At 45.7% G+C, this 17,450-nt stretch overlaps 1 protein-coding gene across 3 annotated transcripts in view; it reads left to right on the top strand.

The window, feature by feature from the left end:
- Positions 1–17,450, top strand: part of LOC113582271 (serine/threonine-protein kinase DCLK1-like) — a 33,934-nt gene that overhangs the window by 4,517 nt on the left and 11,967 nt on the right. For all 3 annotated transcript variants that reach the window (XM_027017950.2, XM_027017951.2, XM_027017952.2), the window contains exons 5-11: positions 7,067–7,166; positions 7,830–7,943; positions 13,601–13,692; positions 15,359–15,446; positions 15,951–16,120; positions 16,369–16,488; positions 17,291–17,437. In XM_027017950.2, the coding sequence (XP_026873751.2) occupies positions 7,067–7,166; positions 7,830–7,943; positions 13,601–13,692; positions 15,359–15,446; positions 15,951–16,120; positions 16,369–16,488; positions 17,291–17,437 (831 nt within the window). The remainder of the gene's footprint in view (positions 1–7,066; positions 7,167–7,829; positions 7,944–13,600; positions 13,693–15,358; positions 15,447–15,950; positions 16,121–16,368; positions 16,489–17,290; positions 17,438–17,450) is intronic.

The following is a 17,450-nucleotide window of genomic DNA, read 5'->3' as shown; positions in this document are numbered from 1 at the left end:
CCAATAGATTCTGTCAGAATCTACATCCCATACTTCTTAATATGGCAACTATCAAGGTATGTGGCAGTTCTGCTCACTAATAAAACAGATAGTTCCAACAGCTCTAGTAATAAGATTCCCTATGCCTTGTTTATGGTAGAACAGGTCATTTACAGCGTATAACTCCATTATGGAGGATGCGATCTATATCCTTACCCCACACCCCTCATTCAGCGTGGACTTCCTCCAGATATGCAGGCAGAGTTGCATCCACTTGCTTTAGAAGGCCATTAATGTTGGATATCTATTGACGAGCATTTGTCAAACATGCTCTTTGTTTAGTGCGTGAATGTGATGACTCGATCCACTCCATGCCTGATGCTTAAGTGCTGGGGATGGATAAGTGCTAAGTCCACAGCAATTACACTGTGCCTCGGCTGAAACTTGTGCGGTCGGCGGTGGGTCATAGCGGTTGCCCCGTTTGTCTGTAGCTCAGTCTCCATCTTGAAACGCTTCCAATGACCTGCTTAAAGAGGACCGTATGAACAGAGCTTACGCGTCCATCATGTCTGACGCGGTGCCTGAGATGACAGTGTCGTGAGTGCAAATGGTCAAAGGGACACCGTCCCCCGGTCTGTCTGGTTTTTGGCATTCACTGCGGACATGCCTCCGTTCAGTCATACCCCATGCATTAGTCTTCACTTTGATTTGTTCAGACAGTAGTGGTTGGAGTGCTAGCCATGGGAGGGCCTTGATGACCGAAAAGGGTTGTGGTTCTTATCGGTAGGACCAAAGTGGCTGAGAGGGGGGTGTGGCTCTTCTCGGCAGGACCATACTGGCAGAGAAGGTGTGTGGCTCTTCTCGGAAGTGGTAGGAGGCATGTTACCTCTATGATACCTGATTCACTCAGGCCAGACTTTAGGACTTCTGAAGGATCTTATCTGGGCACAGGCTTTGCTAACGGCATCTCCTACTCACCAAGTGAGTTGGGCCTGAGTGACCGTGGGACTGTGTCATGGCCTGACAGCCCTCGAATGAGCCGTTCAGTCAAGCTGAGCTCCTGGCTCTGGCTCCGTGTACACGTTCCTGAACATTCACATGAATGACTCCCTACCACAGGCAGTTGCTTCGTGTGCCGCTCCAGAACTGCACTTCCAATGTGAAACGGAGCCATATGAGCTGGAGGTTTGCGGCCGTACCTGATAAAGCTGTTAAGGAGCTGAGATCAGATGATTCAGTTTGACCTTGACTTTGAAACCAGCTGGCCAATCACATTATACCAAGGGGATGAGTAATGTGTTATACATCACAACACACACACGCACACACACAACACAACCATGTCAATCTGAACACAAACAGGTTGTAAGGACCACATGGTAAATTTGCATACAAACTCCAAGTCTCTCTTCAGAGTTAATTCATTATAATAAATGTATTAATTCATAATAATAATTGATCTGCTGAAAAAAAAAAAACAGCTGAATGATCCAAATGGCACAACAGTTTATGAATCATTGAGACCAATGAGTCATTCAGCCCAATTTGAGGAGTCTGAAGGAAATAAATAAAGCTTTCGATGATTCAGAGGCTTTTTCAATGTACTCAAGATTTGATCAAAGTGCTGATCTAGACTGTTCCTACAGAATCACTGTGCTTTGGTGGAACTGGAACTGACTCAGACTTGGGCTTAGTCACTGCCCATCAGCCAGTGCGGTTTGTGAGCTTTGACCTCCATTGTGTATTTGTATTGAATTAATATTTTAAACACTTACTTCCCATATGCTCGCATGAGTCACCTTGTCCATTTCATAAGCGGGTCATCTGTCAAGATTCCATCCATGTTGTGTCTCTATTGGATGCTGCGCGCCTCGTTGGTGGGATCAGTGTGAACTGTCTGAGATGTGAGTGACCTGCTCCCTCTCACGCCACCTGTGGTAGCCCCTCCCACAACTGCTGTAGATCTGGGGTGGGCGTGGCCTAACAGCACCATGCGCCATTGCAGGGTGGTGACTTGCATCTGTTGATTTATGTAAGGTTTCCTTGCAACATGTCAGCGGCCCCTGACATTACAAAACTGGCGGTGTCCTTTAGGGTTGTGTACTCTATCTAAATGGATATCAGTTATAACTGTGACATCTGAATCATTTTTTTCAGCATTGCCATTAAATTTTTGTAGTTGGCACTGCTGTTAATATATGCAAGTTGTACACAATATGCGAAGGTATATAAAGGTGTGTATATAAACTGTGTGTGTAACTTATGAGGAAAATATATGAACCAAATAAAAGGGACAATGAAGACTAAAGACTGAAAATGTTTTGCCCAGAAGTTTAATAGCTTTATATGTCTATAAATTATGAATGACAGAAATAATTCTCTTCTCTCTTTGCATAAACAAATTTCTTTTTGAATAGGACTCACTCCATTTGTTTTGCTTATCTCTGAGATCATACCCATATGATAAAAATGAAAGTAATTGTTCTCCATAAACACCTTCTAACCTCAGTAACTATGCGAAAAAAGTTCAGCATGCTGTGTTTTCTCTTACAGTTCAGAGATGATTTATTTCAGAAGTCATTCAGCTTGATATGAGGCAATTATTAATTATTTTCAAACAGGATGAACGTGTTGCATTGATTTCTGGGTAGGACGGTTGTCAGTGTATATTTTTCCAGCGCATTGTGCACACCATCAATGTCCTGTGGATTCAGAACCATGGAGAGCTCCTCTCCGAGTAAATTATGGACTCTGGTGTCCCGCTGACATGGTCTGAGGGTGTACAGGGAGAGCCTGGTGCAAACCAGTGGTCCGGAGGGCAGCACAGAGACATCCGGGCTGGATACAGCTGTGTCGCGGATCCAGGAGGGAGGGCAAATCAATTCTCTCTTCATCTCTGTGATCCAGTCTGCCCAGTTTACCTTTCGCAGTCTAGGTTTAAGAGGCAGAACTGGGGTGGATACACATCTGAGCTTGTGTTACTGATTCACCAGTGAATTTTAGAACAGGCATGTTAGCAATACTAAACAGAAATATGGGCCACTGATTGGATTGCCAAATATGTTTGTTTTGCAAATGCCGTCTCCAGCACTGGGAATTCTGATGGTGATTCACTAGTGTCTGTCTGCCTCCCCCTCACAATCCTCAACAAATGGTTGCATCAGAATGTATTAAGGCTTATGGTCCATTTATGAAGGGAATGGTACTGCTCCCCTCGCTGTAGAAATGTTTGGCTGCAGTGTAAATGTTCATGCAATATAAAAATCTCACATTTTTGATAAGTAAATTGGTGCTTTGATAGCATAAAGAATCTTATAAAATGTCTAAATTTAAACCTGTTAATTCAGAGAGCCAAACTAATACTAACGCTGGTATTCCTCCAGTAGTCTACATTGCATGTTTTCTTAATGTTTATAGCAGCTGTTCTTAGTACCACATTAGAAGTTATTTCACGTTCCTATACTTTTTTGTTTGCTTCCTAGACAGTTCCTCAAAGAGCTAGCAATGTATTCAACTGAACACAGACACATTCTGGGACAGAACAGACACAGTTACCCAAAGAATTGTGGCCTTCTTTCAACTGTTTGTGAAGGAATGAAAATTTGTCTTTTTTGTCAAACGTTGTTCTGCATTCAAAACAGTAGCCTGAAAATGTGTGGCGTGCGCGTGTGTAGCATGTGCATGTGTAGCATGCCTTACATAGCACAAAATAATGAGGTTTTTTTTCCTTTAGAGCAGCGTTTCATTTTCTTTCTATAGTAGATGGTAATTCAAACCAGTATGAATATATGAATTTGGAGGAAATATGTGATTTATCAATGTAATTCCATGCTCCCCAAATGCTATTAAATGTAATGATAAATAGCAGGAACCCAGACCAGCTAAATATCATCAGCGGCAACCGAATGCTGTGAAATGCAGCCTGCTCTAGTCAGAAACCATTGCCTGGGCTCCGGCAGCTCCGAGGAGGTTGGCTTGATTTCACCTTGGATTCTTAACTTCCAGCAGTGAAAAGAGTGAATGCAAGATGCGTGCTAACGCGTGGATCAGAGCGCGTTCCTACATGTGAAAGTGTCATCCATCCAGATGCTTCCTGTCAGCAGGAAACCGCCCTGCTGGAGTCCCTCGTTACCTCTGCTCGGCTGTTCATCATTGCAATTATAGGCCCCTCATAATAGCGCCTGCTGAACGCAGGAGACAGAGGATACCTATTCATGCTTCAATACTGAAATAATCGGTGGATGAACCATGTTTTTACATAATAAGCCATGAATAAAACGCCGCAAGGCTCCAGTCCCATGTAGGGGGAGACCTTTGCCGTCTAGAGTCTGAATTTCATCTCATGGCATCAGTCGCACTGTTTTGTTCACTTTGCAGACACATTTTATATTTCCCAGAATTCCCAAACCATTCCTGCTGAAAGATTTCATATTCCACAACATCTTAGATCAGACTATTCCTGCTGTCAGTTGATTTTTGCACTTCAGCTGTATTTTACTGGGCACATTTGTGATTACAACACTGTGACGTTGGAGAGTATGTAGAGATGGGGAGATCTGTGCTGTAGACCAATCAGTACAGAGGGAGGAAATTAAATCCTTGTGCTGGTGGATAGCAGGAAAATTAATGTGTGACTGACGTTAGTTACAAAATAAACCAGTACTGTCACCTTGTCAGCAAAAGTGATTGGTCAACATGTGCTTTTATGTTCTTAAGCACTAAAGTATGCACACTAACATATACCGATTCACTTGTAAGTTGCTTTGGATAAATGTTTATACCAAATAAAATTAATATGAATATAGTAAATTCTCCATATGCATTCTCAGACATTTTTCAACAATTTTATTGAGTTCTCCTCATTTTGTATATTGCAATGAGCTGGCCTGTTCAGGATAGATTTCAGTAGTGCCTTGTTCTGTGTACCCTGCCCATACTGCTGAATCCACGTTGATTTGTCCACGGTAACATCGACAGAAAGCTTTGGCCTCTTGCTAGCCGTGCTAGAGTTTGATGAAAGGTTTTTGGAGCCTCCTGCTCTTCCGTATGCGCTCAGAGCTTCAGCCTTGAGAAGCATTTCACCTTGCAGTTGGCAAGGTCTCATCAGACTTCTCCGCTAACAAGCTTCATCCTCTTCCTGAGGGCATCCAGACAGGAGTTTTTGGAATTTTAATGTCCATCTCAGCCCTTTGTCCGAAGTGTAACGCTAACAACTTATGTAATAACTTTCATGCATCTTTTATTCCTGAATAATTCCACTCCACGCTACTTTCTTTCACCGTCATGGGTGAAGAACTCTGATTTCTTTGTGCTGCGTATTAGCGTGGCACGCATGTGAAAACGAACTGCAGTATGAAACCATGTAATTGCTTTTATTTATACTGTTGCTGTGTCACTGTATTATTTTAGTTTACTAATACGAGTGGTGAACAAATTACATAGACCATTTAATTGTGGGAAATATAGGGATACTTTGGAGATTTCTATGTGACGCCTACTGCAATACCTCGAGCACACCTTTAATATGCAGCCTAGCGGGCTGTAACTCCAGATGCGTTGTTAAACCTGTCCGACATTTTTCTGATGCTTGAAGTTTAACGACCAGCTCTACATTAACGACCAGCATCCTTAATCTATACGAGGGCAACAGATCAAACAAAACTTGCCAAATATTGATTTGCTTCTGTTTGTATGTGTATCACATTTTGGTTATTTCAGACGTTCCAGATTTTTCCCACTCTAGAGTTATGAGTATAATCACCTGTTACAGAACCTAGCGAGCTAGTGGAATTAGAGGCTGGAATTAGGGGCCTGGTTGCCGTCGTGCCACATGTCAGACCAGTGCTTGAGGTGATGTTACAGATATGCTGTGTGTGTGTGTGTGTGTGTGTGTGTGTATGTATGTAATGGAGGGACTGTCATGAGCCTGAAGGCAATAGGGAGACCCTGGAGTTCAGTTAGTGCGCAGTGAGCTTTCCCTCAGAACAACTGAAACAATCACACCAGTAACACCAGTAATAAAGAACTGGTTTGTCTTTATCTTTTAGTTAAGCAACTGTGTCAATTTGCTGAAACATGTTAAACTAGTAGAGGCTATTGACAGTTGTGTATAATAGAACTCTTCTAATGTTCTGAAGTGTTGTAAGGAACATTTCCGTTCTGGTCTTCTTGAAAGAGCTTAGATGTCATCTCCAGTGTTTCGGGAGTACCTGAAGAGGAAGTGGCTCATAGAACTAATGGCAAAGCAATCTGGCAGAGTGTTTAAGTTTTTTCTAAGCCACTGCAAACCATTAGCAAGAACCACGACAGCAAAGGCTGAGCTATAGAAGCATAGTACTTTGAAAACTACATGCAAGTATTGAAGAGCCACGGTGTTTTTGTTCTGTAATGCAGTGCTGAGGGTTTGTTTGTTTTTTCATCAGACTCACTGTTTTGGTGGTTGTGTTAAGACGTGTTTCAATATATCTGCATGTGAGAAAATGTTTCTAGCATCTCCAAAGTAGACTTTCCTCCTTCTGTTGTTTGGCGTCCAGGTCTAGGGAGGCAGGAGGAATGGCAGAACTGTGGGGGAGCTTGTGAATATCACATAGGTGGCATTTGTCAAGGAAGAATTTTCCACTGGTAGGAACGTCGGGGCCAGAGATTTTATCTGCACATGATTCATCACCTTACTGCTATTTTCTTACGAATACGTGTGCGCTTTTGTCTGATGTAGGTCATCGGAATGAGTGAATTATAAAAAGAGAGACTCATGGGTGTGTTAGTAGAGACACTGTGCTTGGAAGAGCGATCAGGCCCAGATGGTTTGGCCGTTTTGTGCATTCGGGCTTGGTCCGACATCAATCCACCTTATTTAAGGCCCACCTTATTAAACGTTTGGAAGCCCCACCAAGTGCTGGCATAGGAGGAGGTGTGGCTAAGGAATGGCGGCTGTTTTGGAAGTCACACATCCCATACTTCACTTCCTGTCTGTCTCCATTTCCAGGAAAGGAAAAACTTTTGGCAAATATACCATGATAATGCAGTTTGGTCACCAAAACATACAAGAGGTGTGGAGGAGTGTGAGCTGCTGTACCTTTGTTTCCAGGTGACATGTCTTCAGGACTTCTTCGGTGAAGATGACATTTTCATCGCCTGCGGACCGGAAAAGTTCCGCTACCAGGATGACTTCCTGCTGGATGAGAGTGGTACGAGTCCCGCACTGGGCTTGCAACACCTGGTTGGAGATCCCGGTTTGAATCCATGAGCATGCAGTGTCCTCCCTCATTTCTAAACTGTCAAATATGACTCATCTAAGGCTCATTTGTGTCATCGACAGCTTAAGTGAGTGTTCCAGGGTTTCTGTGGATATGAGTCAAAGGATGACGTCACAACTTTCTCAAATGCTGATGATGAATCTTAGGGCATTATTTATAACTTCTATAAACCCTGTAAATTTAGGTTAAGATTTTATGCATCACGTAATCATTAGACCCTGAAGTAGTGACTGCCAGTGATGTGCTTTTTCAACAGCTGGTGTGGAAAAAAAGGGGTTATCGTGACTATCCTCGTATACATCTAGACTTCCCTGTGTAATTTTGCTTTTTATATTAAGAAATGGCACCAAAACAAAGCTTGACTCAACAGCAAGCCTTCAATGTTTCAAATCAAAGTTACACTATAATTACAATTATAAGTGCGGAGGATGGGGGAGGCACCATTCAAACTTTGCAGGCAACTACCTGGACTCCTCACTAAAGGATGGTTACATTCAAAAAGCATTTGTTGTAATAAATTGTTATTTTTAATCTCCTTTTTCCCCCAAATGTTCAGACTCGGGTTCTCTGTCCCTCCCTCCCACTCTGTCTCAGAATGCAGGGTGGTGAAATCGCAGTCCTACGGTAGGATCTCCTCCATGCAGGGCCGATGGTCCCCGCGGGGGGGTGCGTCTTGCAGGAGTAAGTCCCCCGCCTCCAACAGCTCAGGTGAGGGCTTCTCCACCCCCTCCTGCACACACACCGACACCCAGCCGACCGCGTGCGCGGGCAGGCCGCGCTTTGCAACACTGTCTGGGAGCAGGAAATACGGTTAGTGACGCTAACCAATCTTATCTATGGGGGCTTGTCGCTAGTCTTTTTACTTGTGTTTCATGGAAGTATGAATGTTTATATATAGGTGCGCAGTAATATGGATGTGAGAAATGTGTGTGTAGTCCAAGTGTGTGGTGTTGAGACCTGAGCACCTTCTGAGTCATCGTGTCCACTGTGAGAGCAGAAAAAAGGTGTAAAGGGCAGTGACTCACTAAAGCCGCCAGCGCATGGGACCGGGCTGACTTCCCACGCTCCCGGTTGCACTCCAGTAAGATATGCCTGCGCAGTCGACACTGTACGGCTGGGCTGTGACTCATCTGGAGGCTGTGTGTGTATCATTTAACAGGAGTTGTATTCACATTCCGTTTGTGGCTGAGGGTGAATAATTTTGCTGTTTGAAGTCAGTGCTGTATTACATTTGTCGTCCGTTTCTGGATTTTTACTACCCTGGTGTGCTGCAGGTGGCCCAGGACTAAACTGTGATCAGATCCCTTTTCTGAGCTGACCTGCAGCGCTGGTTATGGTGTCCTTTACATGCATTATCTCGTCATGGTTAACTGTGGCATATGTACCCGCAGACCTCACCCGTGACTGGTCATGTACCCGCAGACAACTCGTAGACCTCACCAGTGACTGGTTATGTACTCGTAGACCTCACCCGTGACTGGTCATGTACCCGCAGACCTCACCCGTGACTGGTCATGTACCCGCAGACCGCACCCGTGACTGGTCATGTACCCGCAGACCGCACCCGTGACTGGTCATGTACCCGCAGACAACTCGTAGACCGCACCAGTGACGTCATGTACCCGCAGACAACCCGCAGACCGCACCCGTGACTGGTCATGTACCCGCAGACAACCCGCAGACCGCACCCGCGACTGGTCATGTACCCGCAGACCGCACCCGCGACTGGTCATGTACCCGCAGACCGCACCCGCGACTGGTCATGTACCCGCAGACCGCACCCGCGACTGGTCATGTACCCGCAGACAACTCGTAGACCACACCAGTGACTGGTCATGTACCCGCAGACCGCACCCGCGACTGGTCATGTACCCGCAGACCGCACCCGCGACTGGTCATGTACCCGCAGACCGCACCAGTGACTGGTCATGTACCCGCAGACCGTACCAGTGACTGGTCATGTACCCGCAGACCTCACCAGTGACTGGTCATGTACCCGCAGACCTCACCAGTGACTGGTCATGTACCCGCAGACCTCACCAGTGACTGGTCATGTACCTGCAGACCTCACCCGTGACTGGTCATGTACCCGCAGACAACTCGTAGACCACAACAGTGACTGGTTATGCACTCGTAGACCTCACCAGTGACTGGTTATGTACCCGCAGACCTCACCAGTGACTGGTCATGTACCCGCAGACCTCACCAGTGACTGGTCATGTACCCGCAGACCTCACCAGTGACTGGTCATGTACCCGCAGACCTCACCAGTGACTGGTCATGTACCCGCAGACCTCACCAGTGACTGGTCATGTACCCGTAGACCTCACCAGTGACTGGTCATGTACTCGTAGACCTCACCAGTGACTGGTCATGTACTCGCAGACCTCACCAGTGACTGGTCATGTACCCGCAGACCTCACCAGTGACTGGTCATGTACCCGCAGACCTCACCAGTGACTTGTTATGAACTCGCAGACCTCACCAGTGACTGGTCATGTACCCGCAGACCTCACCAGTGACTGGTCATGTACTCGTAGACCTCACCAGTGACTGGTCATGTACTCGTAGACCTCACCAGTGACTGGTCATGTACCCGTAGACCTCACCAGTGACTGGTCATGTACTCGTAGACCTCACCAGTGACTTGTTATGAACTCGTAGACCTCACCAGTGACTGGTCATGTACCCGTAGACCTCACCAGTGACTTGTTATGAACTCGTAGACCTCACCAGTGACTAGTTATGTACCCACAGACCACACCAGTGACTGATTATGTAGTCGCAGACCTCACCAGTAACTGGTTGAAATAATAAAATGAAAATAAAATGAAATGAAAATTCATGACATTTGTGACTTTTTTTGCTCAACAGCTGGTTTTCATCAACCTTCCCTCTTTGAGCACAGGAAAATCCTAGCAAATGATGCAACATATATGTGTAAATTTAGGTTTTCCAAATGTTTCCAATGCAGTTTATTTGCAAAATCTCAACAAATCAACAAATACCTTACCACTAAAGCCAAACGTACAAACATGGCAGTATCTGTACAATTTTACCAACAATTTACATTGTCTACATCAGCAAACATTTTTAAGCACTAGAGCAATATTAGTGCTTAAAAAAGCACTTGACAAAAGCACTTTTGTCTCTGGTAACAATTGTACTTAAACCAGGCAAACAAACTTAGTGAGGGAAAAAAAAAAAAAAAAAATTATATATATATATATATATATATATATATATATATATATATATATACATACATACGATTCCACTTCAAGATGAACCTTAAAGTCTATATAAGAAATCTGAGGATGATGTATCAAAAAAAAGTTTTAATCACACTGCCCCCCCCCCCCCCCCCCCCCCCCCCATCATGAGATAGAGACCATTAAATATCAAATTCATTTACTATTTTTCAACCACCCGGGTAGGACAGAGTGCGTATTTTCCTTGAGATTATTGCCACAGGTTGAGGTAGAACACCACCAGTGCTAGGAGGCTACTGAACCTAAACACTCAGATTAGGGGTAGTGAAGTGCTTGTGTACTTGACAAATGGAGGAGAGAGATCCATGCCCGAACAGATGGAAGAGGACTGAAGGCACAAATGAGTCCCACCAGACGGAAAAGACACGTTCAGGCCCCTCGACTCATGGGGTGCAAGCATCGAACCAGGAGCTGCCAGAATCATGGGGCTGGACACAAACCACCACACCACAAAGGAGAGAGCATAAGGGCCTTAGACGAAAGAAATGTAGTCTCTCCACAGAGGAAAATGTGGGAAAAGAACCAGGGACACCAAACAAGCTCAGGAGGAAACAAAACTCGGTATGAAAAACAAACAGAGTTTGCGTCTCTCTACTCTCTTATCTGGTTGGCTTTTCTTTTCCTTTGGCTACACCAAACTGAGAAGAAAGTGTAAAATTCTCCCCACAGAAACGAACGGGGTGGGGGGGAACTCAATGGAAAACTCTCACAGGGGTTTAACCCGTAACAAAACCATTTACCAAAATACAGACGACCAGCCTTGGTGAAGCCCTTATATACGCAGGTGAACACCTGTAGGCGATCGCACTGATGACTGGTTTTTCAGCGCGTTTTCACCCTCTAGTGGCGGGAGGCTTGCACTACGGCTGTCCGTTACACTATTAGGTTCTGCCATATTCTTTTAGCATTTTCAGGAGACGAGCAAGATTCCCCTCCTTAGAGATGTGAGTGCGAAGTCCACAAACCAAAAACAGCAACAAGAGAAACGAGTACAAGCAATGAGATAAAGCTTCTAAAACTAACCATTTTTTTCCAGACACACTCAAACACCATTTGCTAGCGATCATTTGCGATCGTTTGCTAGGCTACAGTCCTGCTCAGACTGCGTCTGTTTCGTTAGTTTATTTGTATTCATGTTGCATTAGAGATTGACTAGGCACACCCCCTCATACTAGTCTATTCATTATGCCATCATATCCTTATTCTCAACTTCTTTGCATAGTTCTTGATCCTTCAGCAAAGGGGCTGGTCGCCCTGATCTCCAGTTCAAGGTCACGGGTTTCTTTTGTCTCCTAGGGATTTGTGTTCACTCCCGATCATTCCCATTTTAAATCATGGTCTGCACACGCATAATCTCAATAAAGCAGCTCTCTTATGAACACTAGCTGTCAAAAATGATCTTGGTTCAATTTTGAATTAATTCATCAGTACATGCGATTCTAAAGCTTGGCAAGAGTAGCAGTGGTACGGCATGTAATTGACGCAGGTGTCCCAAATGCACGCATTAATTAACTGCTGTCGCCACCCATCGACTGACTTGGGGCCTCGTTGTAAGAGGACTGAGTAGAGGGGTGGGGCTGAAACTCCTGAAAAGTTGGGTCAGTAGTCTGATTTGCGCCAAGCGTGCTTATTGCTGTTCTCATACGGAGCAGAGTAAAGATGGAATACCACCGAAAGAAATGGCCTTTGTTAATTACTGCGGCACTGGGATGGATAGCAGCTGCTGTCTCCTGGTTCGTACAAGCAAAACAGCCAAGCGAGGTGGGAATTCTTTAGGCCGGATAAAAGAGGACAAGAAAAGCTGAAAGTAGTGGTGCTCCGCGCACACGCCCAAGCAGTTACTGGACGAACGCATGAACCCTGCAGGGGCTGCACCAAGACGGGACTTACGGCATGGCATTGCACCAAGACGGGACTTACGGCATGGCAGTGCACCAAGACGGGACTTACGGCATGGCAGTGCACCAAGACGGGACTTACGGCATGGCAGTGCACAAATCAAACCAGTTCACAAACCAATGCAATTCAGAAATCGAAATTTATGAAAAAGTCCTTTGAGGGTAGTAGTCATATGGCACTTGTCAAAGACATCTCTGCTCTCCTTTGGTCCTACAGGATCTATGTGGCGTTGGCCCCTGGCTTTCTAAATCAAAAATGTCACAGTGGTGAACTTACGCTGCAAGTCTCTCTGTGCAAAAAGGTGACTGAAGCTGAGGGTTCAGAAGATGACAACAGTGTTGTTTGATTCAGTATGCAGCAACACAAGCTCGGTCAAGCCTGATTCGCAGAGCTTTGACTTTGTGATTACAACTCCGGTTACCAACACCTTCGAATCAGTTACTTTCCAAACCCCTTAAAAAGTGCATGCAGATTTGCTGGTGCTCACCCAGCAGGTGCCAGCTCGGGGAAGCCAGATCCCACACAGAGGCGGCATGAGCTTGGCCGCCGTCGTAGTGCCGCACTCCGGAAGCTTGCTGCGCTCTGCTGCAGGCAGAGGACAGACAGGCGTGCTTCTTTCACTCTGTCGGGTCGTGGCTGTTATTCGGGTAGAGTTGGGGGCTGTGGTATATCTGGGCGCCCAGGCAGTTTTGTTCCTGCCACGACGTTAAACTGTTTGATGACTGGATTTTATGGCTGATACTTTATTGCTGTGATTACTGCAGTCTGACTTATCCAGTGTGGAGAGTATTTAATATATTATTAATGTGAACGTGAGCATTTTTGTAACTAAGGGTGGCTTTATAATTCATGTCATTTTACATTTTAATAGCAAAATATTATTCAGTGGGCTGCATCTTTTTTCCTTAATTTGGCAAAACACTGTTATGAAAAGGTCAAATCCAACATGAAAGAAATTTAAACTGTTAAGGTTTTAATTGTGTTCCTAGTTCCAATGTATATTATTAAAGGCATTGACAACACTAACTCCTCATGTTGTTCAGTGATAACCACTATTTACTGCTTCTGAATGAAGTGTAAATAATCTTGGCATTTTTAAACAGGACTGCACATCTGAAATTGAGTTCCCACCTGCTAACTGAATGTAAAGTGATCGAGATGCTGGTTTGGACTCAGTGTGTCCTTTGTCCTCAGCCAATGGAACTGCCGGCAGTCAGCTGTCCACACCGCGTTCAGGAAAGTCCCCGAGTCCGTCCCCCACCAGCCCAGCGAGCCTGAGGAGACGGGTAAGAACCCAGCATTCTCACCAGCCCTTCAGCTCTGCTGTTTTGCCAAACCATTTGAATTCCAACCCTTTCCATTCCTTTACAAAAGAGCTCGATCAATTCCAAACTCCGGATCAGTTCTGGGGCAGACGCGCTCAAAGATGCCTTCCTTTGCCCGCAAACCCCCCATCGCCACCGCCACCCCGACGTTCCCTAGCAACCAGAGATGGGCCTTTCTCCTTAGCCATGTTTCATTCCAGCTGAATTCTCCTCTGAGCCTTGCAGAGTGTGTGGGTTTAGTCTGACCTCTCCCTTCATGCACACAATTGAGGTTGGGTTGTTTAACTGGAGCTCCAGCACCTCACTAGTTACCTACTCAGTTAACTCTTCACAGGTCTTCACTGGTCTCTCGTTCTTATTCTCTTAGTTTATTTTTCCTGAAACGATGTCCTCTTGCTTTCATTTAAAAACATGAAGTTACCTGAGGTACCTATGCAGATACAGTCTCCTGAAGGAGGAAGGGATTTATTTTGTTATTTAAGGCAACTACAGTACCTGTAAACAAAGGTCCAACATTTTTCTACTGTTCACTGAAGCCTGTGAACAAGAGAAAAGAAGTTCAATGTTAGAAACTGGAAGTCATTTCCATTTCCACTTATTCAGCTTCAAGTACCTGTGAGGATGCTCTTGATATCTGGCCATCCTGGACATTTTTTTTGTAACCATAAATAACTCTTGTCAGAGAGACAGATGGATTTGGGAGGGCTGCATCCGATTCGGTGGACTGTTCGGAGCAAGCCATGCGTGTTGATTCCATGGTGTTCTGAGGTGGAACAGGAAATCTCCGCTTTACCTCACCTGCCCTCCAGAAGACAGCAGGTGGGGGTAGCTGAGCTCCGCTTCACCTCACCTGCTCCCCTGAAGACAGCAGGTGGAGGGTAGCTGAGCTCCGCTTCACCTCACCTGCCCTCCTGACGGATTATTCTTAGCCCGCCTAGGCTGGAGTGTTGCCACGGAAACTGCCGGGGTATTTTTTCCGTGTTCCTTTACATGTCCTCCGGCGCTGCCCCATGCTGTGCCAGAACAGTGGTCCCACTCACCTGGGATGCCAGGGCTGGCCTAATTTTAGCAGCAGGTGGGTCCCTGCCAGTGCCTGAGCTCTGTAGAAGCTCGGAGCTGCACAAATGTCTCTGTCACTGGGGCGAGCTGCCTAGCCACACTGAGAACAGTCCTGAGATTAGGAACTGTGTGTTACGAACTGTGTATTACTGGAACTCCACTCTGCTGTTAGTGAAAAGGGACATTAAAAATAAACAGAAGGTGTGAAGGTTACTAAAATGTACTATTATTATTATTATTATTATTATTATTATTATTATTATTATTATTATTATTATTATGAAAGAGGCTTTTTATGAATCTGGAGCTGATTTTGTGAAATGTTTGTGAAATGTAAAAATAAAAATGACCTCACAACAACTAATTGATCAGCATATTACAGATAATACCAATAATTCTAATAATTCTAAAACTATTAATGGTATTCAGCCCTAAAGCCTTTTCAACCCCCTTCACCTACAGACACTCACTAATTCTCATTCTCTCTCTCTGTCTTTCCCTCCCTCTCACTCTTCATCTCTCTCTGTCTCTCTCTCCTTCTCTTTCTGTCTCTCTTTCTCTCTGGCAGAGTTCTCAACACAGTGGTTCTTCTCTTTCTCTGGCCTCCACTAAAGTCTGCAGCTCCATGGACGAGGGGGATGGTCCAGGCAGTGAAGGTAAGTGAACACCGCCCAGAGTTGGTCCTCACGCCCAGAGCTGCACCTCCTTCAGTCCATGGGCTAACAACTAACATTGTGGGGCTCTTTAAAAACTCATAAACCTTTCATCTTTAACAAGTCAATGGTCAAAAATCGATGGCTCTACTGCAGGTCTACCATATAGCTCACCATAAACTGTCACAGTGTGCTAGGCACTAAGAAGTAAGGACATGCCCACTCACACACACGCACACACACTCACACACACACACACACACACACACACACGCGCAGCACCTGCCCCACTCCCTCACCTGATTACCAATCCTGTGCACCTGGGACTAGTTTCTGCCGCTCTGTTTAAGCTGACAGGTTCTCTTCTCCAGTGCCTGGCAACCGCTCAGAGCACAAGTGGGACTGTTCTTACATTTGATGTTTCGTTTTGATCCCTTTTCGCTTGCTATGGTGATTTGTGTTGCTATGGAGAATAAGCAACCGCTGCCCCCGTACGTACGGTTGCAGCTGAGGCGGTGGAGGATGGCTCTCAGGTGCCCGCCGCGATAGCCGAGAGGTACAAGGTGGGCAGGACCATTGGAGATGGCAACTTCGCGGTGGTGCGCGAGTGCGTGGAGCGATCCTCCAGCCGAGAATACGCCCTCAAGGTCATCAACAAGGCCAAATGCCGCGGGAAGGTGAGCTGCCCTCAGGCACCCGAGAGCGGCGCGCGGCTGCATCTGCCCCAAGGCCAGCAGTCCCACCTGACAGTCCACCTGTCCTACATCCCTATCTGGGGCAGCTTCATGGCTCCAGACAGGGATGTAGGAATATAGGAATCACAGGGCTGTAGTAATTGCTGCGTGACATGGTTCCACGATGATTAACGTAGTTCGCTTTGCACACCAAATGACGAGTGACAAGTGTGTGTTTCCGTTCTGCACAGGAGCACATGATCCAAAACGAGGTGTCCATTTTGAGGAAGGTGAAACATCCCAACATTGTCCTACTGATTGAGGAGATGGACACTTTGCACGAGCTCTACCTGGTCATGGAGCTGGTGAAGGTAGAGTCCGTGCCATTTTTCTTTACTTCCATGGTTTTCCCAGCCCGTACTGACGTGACGGACTCTACGAGTGTGACGTTAACCTCTTCGGTTCCAGGCTTAATATCTCTGATCCTGAATCTTAAAACGTTATTCAGTAGCTACTGCGTATTATCTAGTAACCGCACTGGAACCGATCTGAAAGGTATCTAGGTAATATCGTGAGGAATGGGGGTTGGGACCTTCTAGCAGATCTTTGGAGGGGTGACGAGACAGAAAAGAACAGACACTTGCAGATAAAATACGGGAGGCAAACGTTACTGCTTTTAGGGCAATCCAGGAGAGTAAATAAGAAAGATGCAGGGGTCAAAACCAGAGCAAATCAAACCATGGGAGAATCAGGCAGATTCCGAACTGAGAAGGCATGCAGAGAGACAATAAATCCATAAACACAAACAAGGTTTGAATCCGAATACTACAACAAACAAACAAACAAACAAAGAATGCTTAGTAAGGGCAATACCTCGCAAAGAGGAAACAGAAAAGGACAGGTGTGTGTATAAGTACACCACAGAGATATATATATATAAAAATCAGTATATCAGGTGACTTGGATCTCCTGGCAGTGGTGGAGCAGGATTGGAGGTTCTCCTTGTGATTTCCCAGGGAATTCTGGGAAGTGGACTTTGTTTTGGTTCGGTCAGAAGGCAACACGATGGAGGATATTGTCAGGGTTCATTAGTTCAGATTTTGGAGGGGACCTTCTAGAATTCCGGGTTTTGCGGCAGGGATCTTCTATACTTTGGCTTGTGTTCACCCGCAGGGCGGAGACCTCTTCGACGCCATCACGTCCACCAACGAATACACGGAGCGGGACGCCAGCGGGATGCTCTTTAACCTGGCCAGCGCCATCAAGTACCTGCACGGCCTGAACATAGTGCACCGGGACATCAAACCAGAGAACCTACTCGTGAGAATTCCTC

Source organism: Electrophorus electricus, chromosome 15, assembly GCF_013358815.1.
Source record: "Electrophorus electricus isolate fEleEle1 chromosome 15, fEleEle1.pri, whole genome shotgun sequence".
Classification (NCBI taxonomy): domain Eukaryota; kingdom Metazoa; phylum Chordata; class Actinopteri; order Gymnotiformes; family Gymnotidae; genus Electrophorus; species Electrophorus electricus.
Note: the sequence above shows the minus strand (reverse complement) of the source record. Positions and strands in the feature narration are given on the sequence as shown.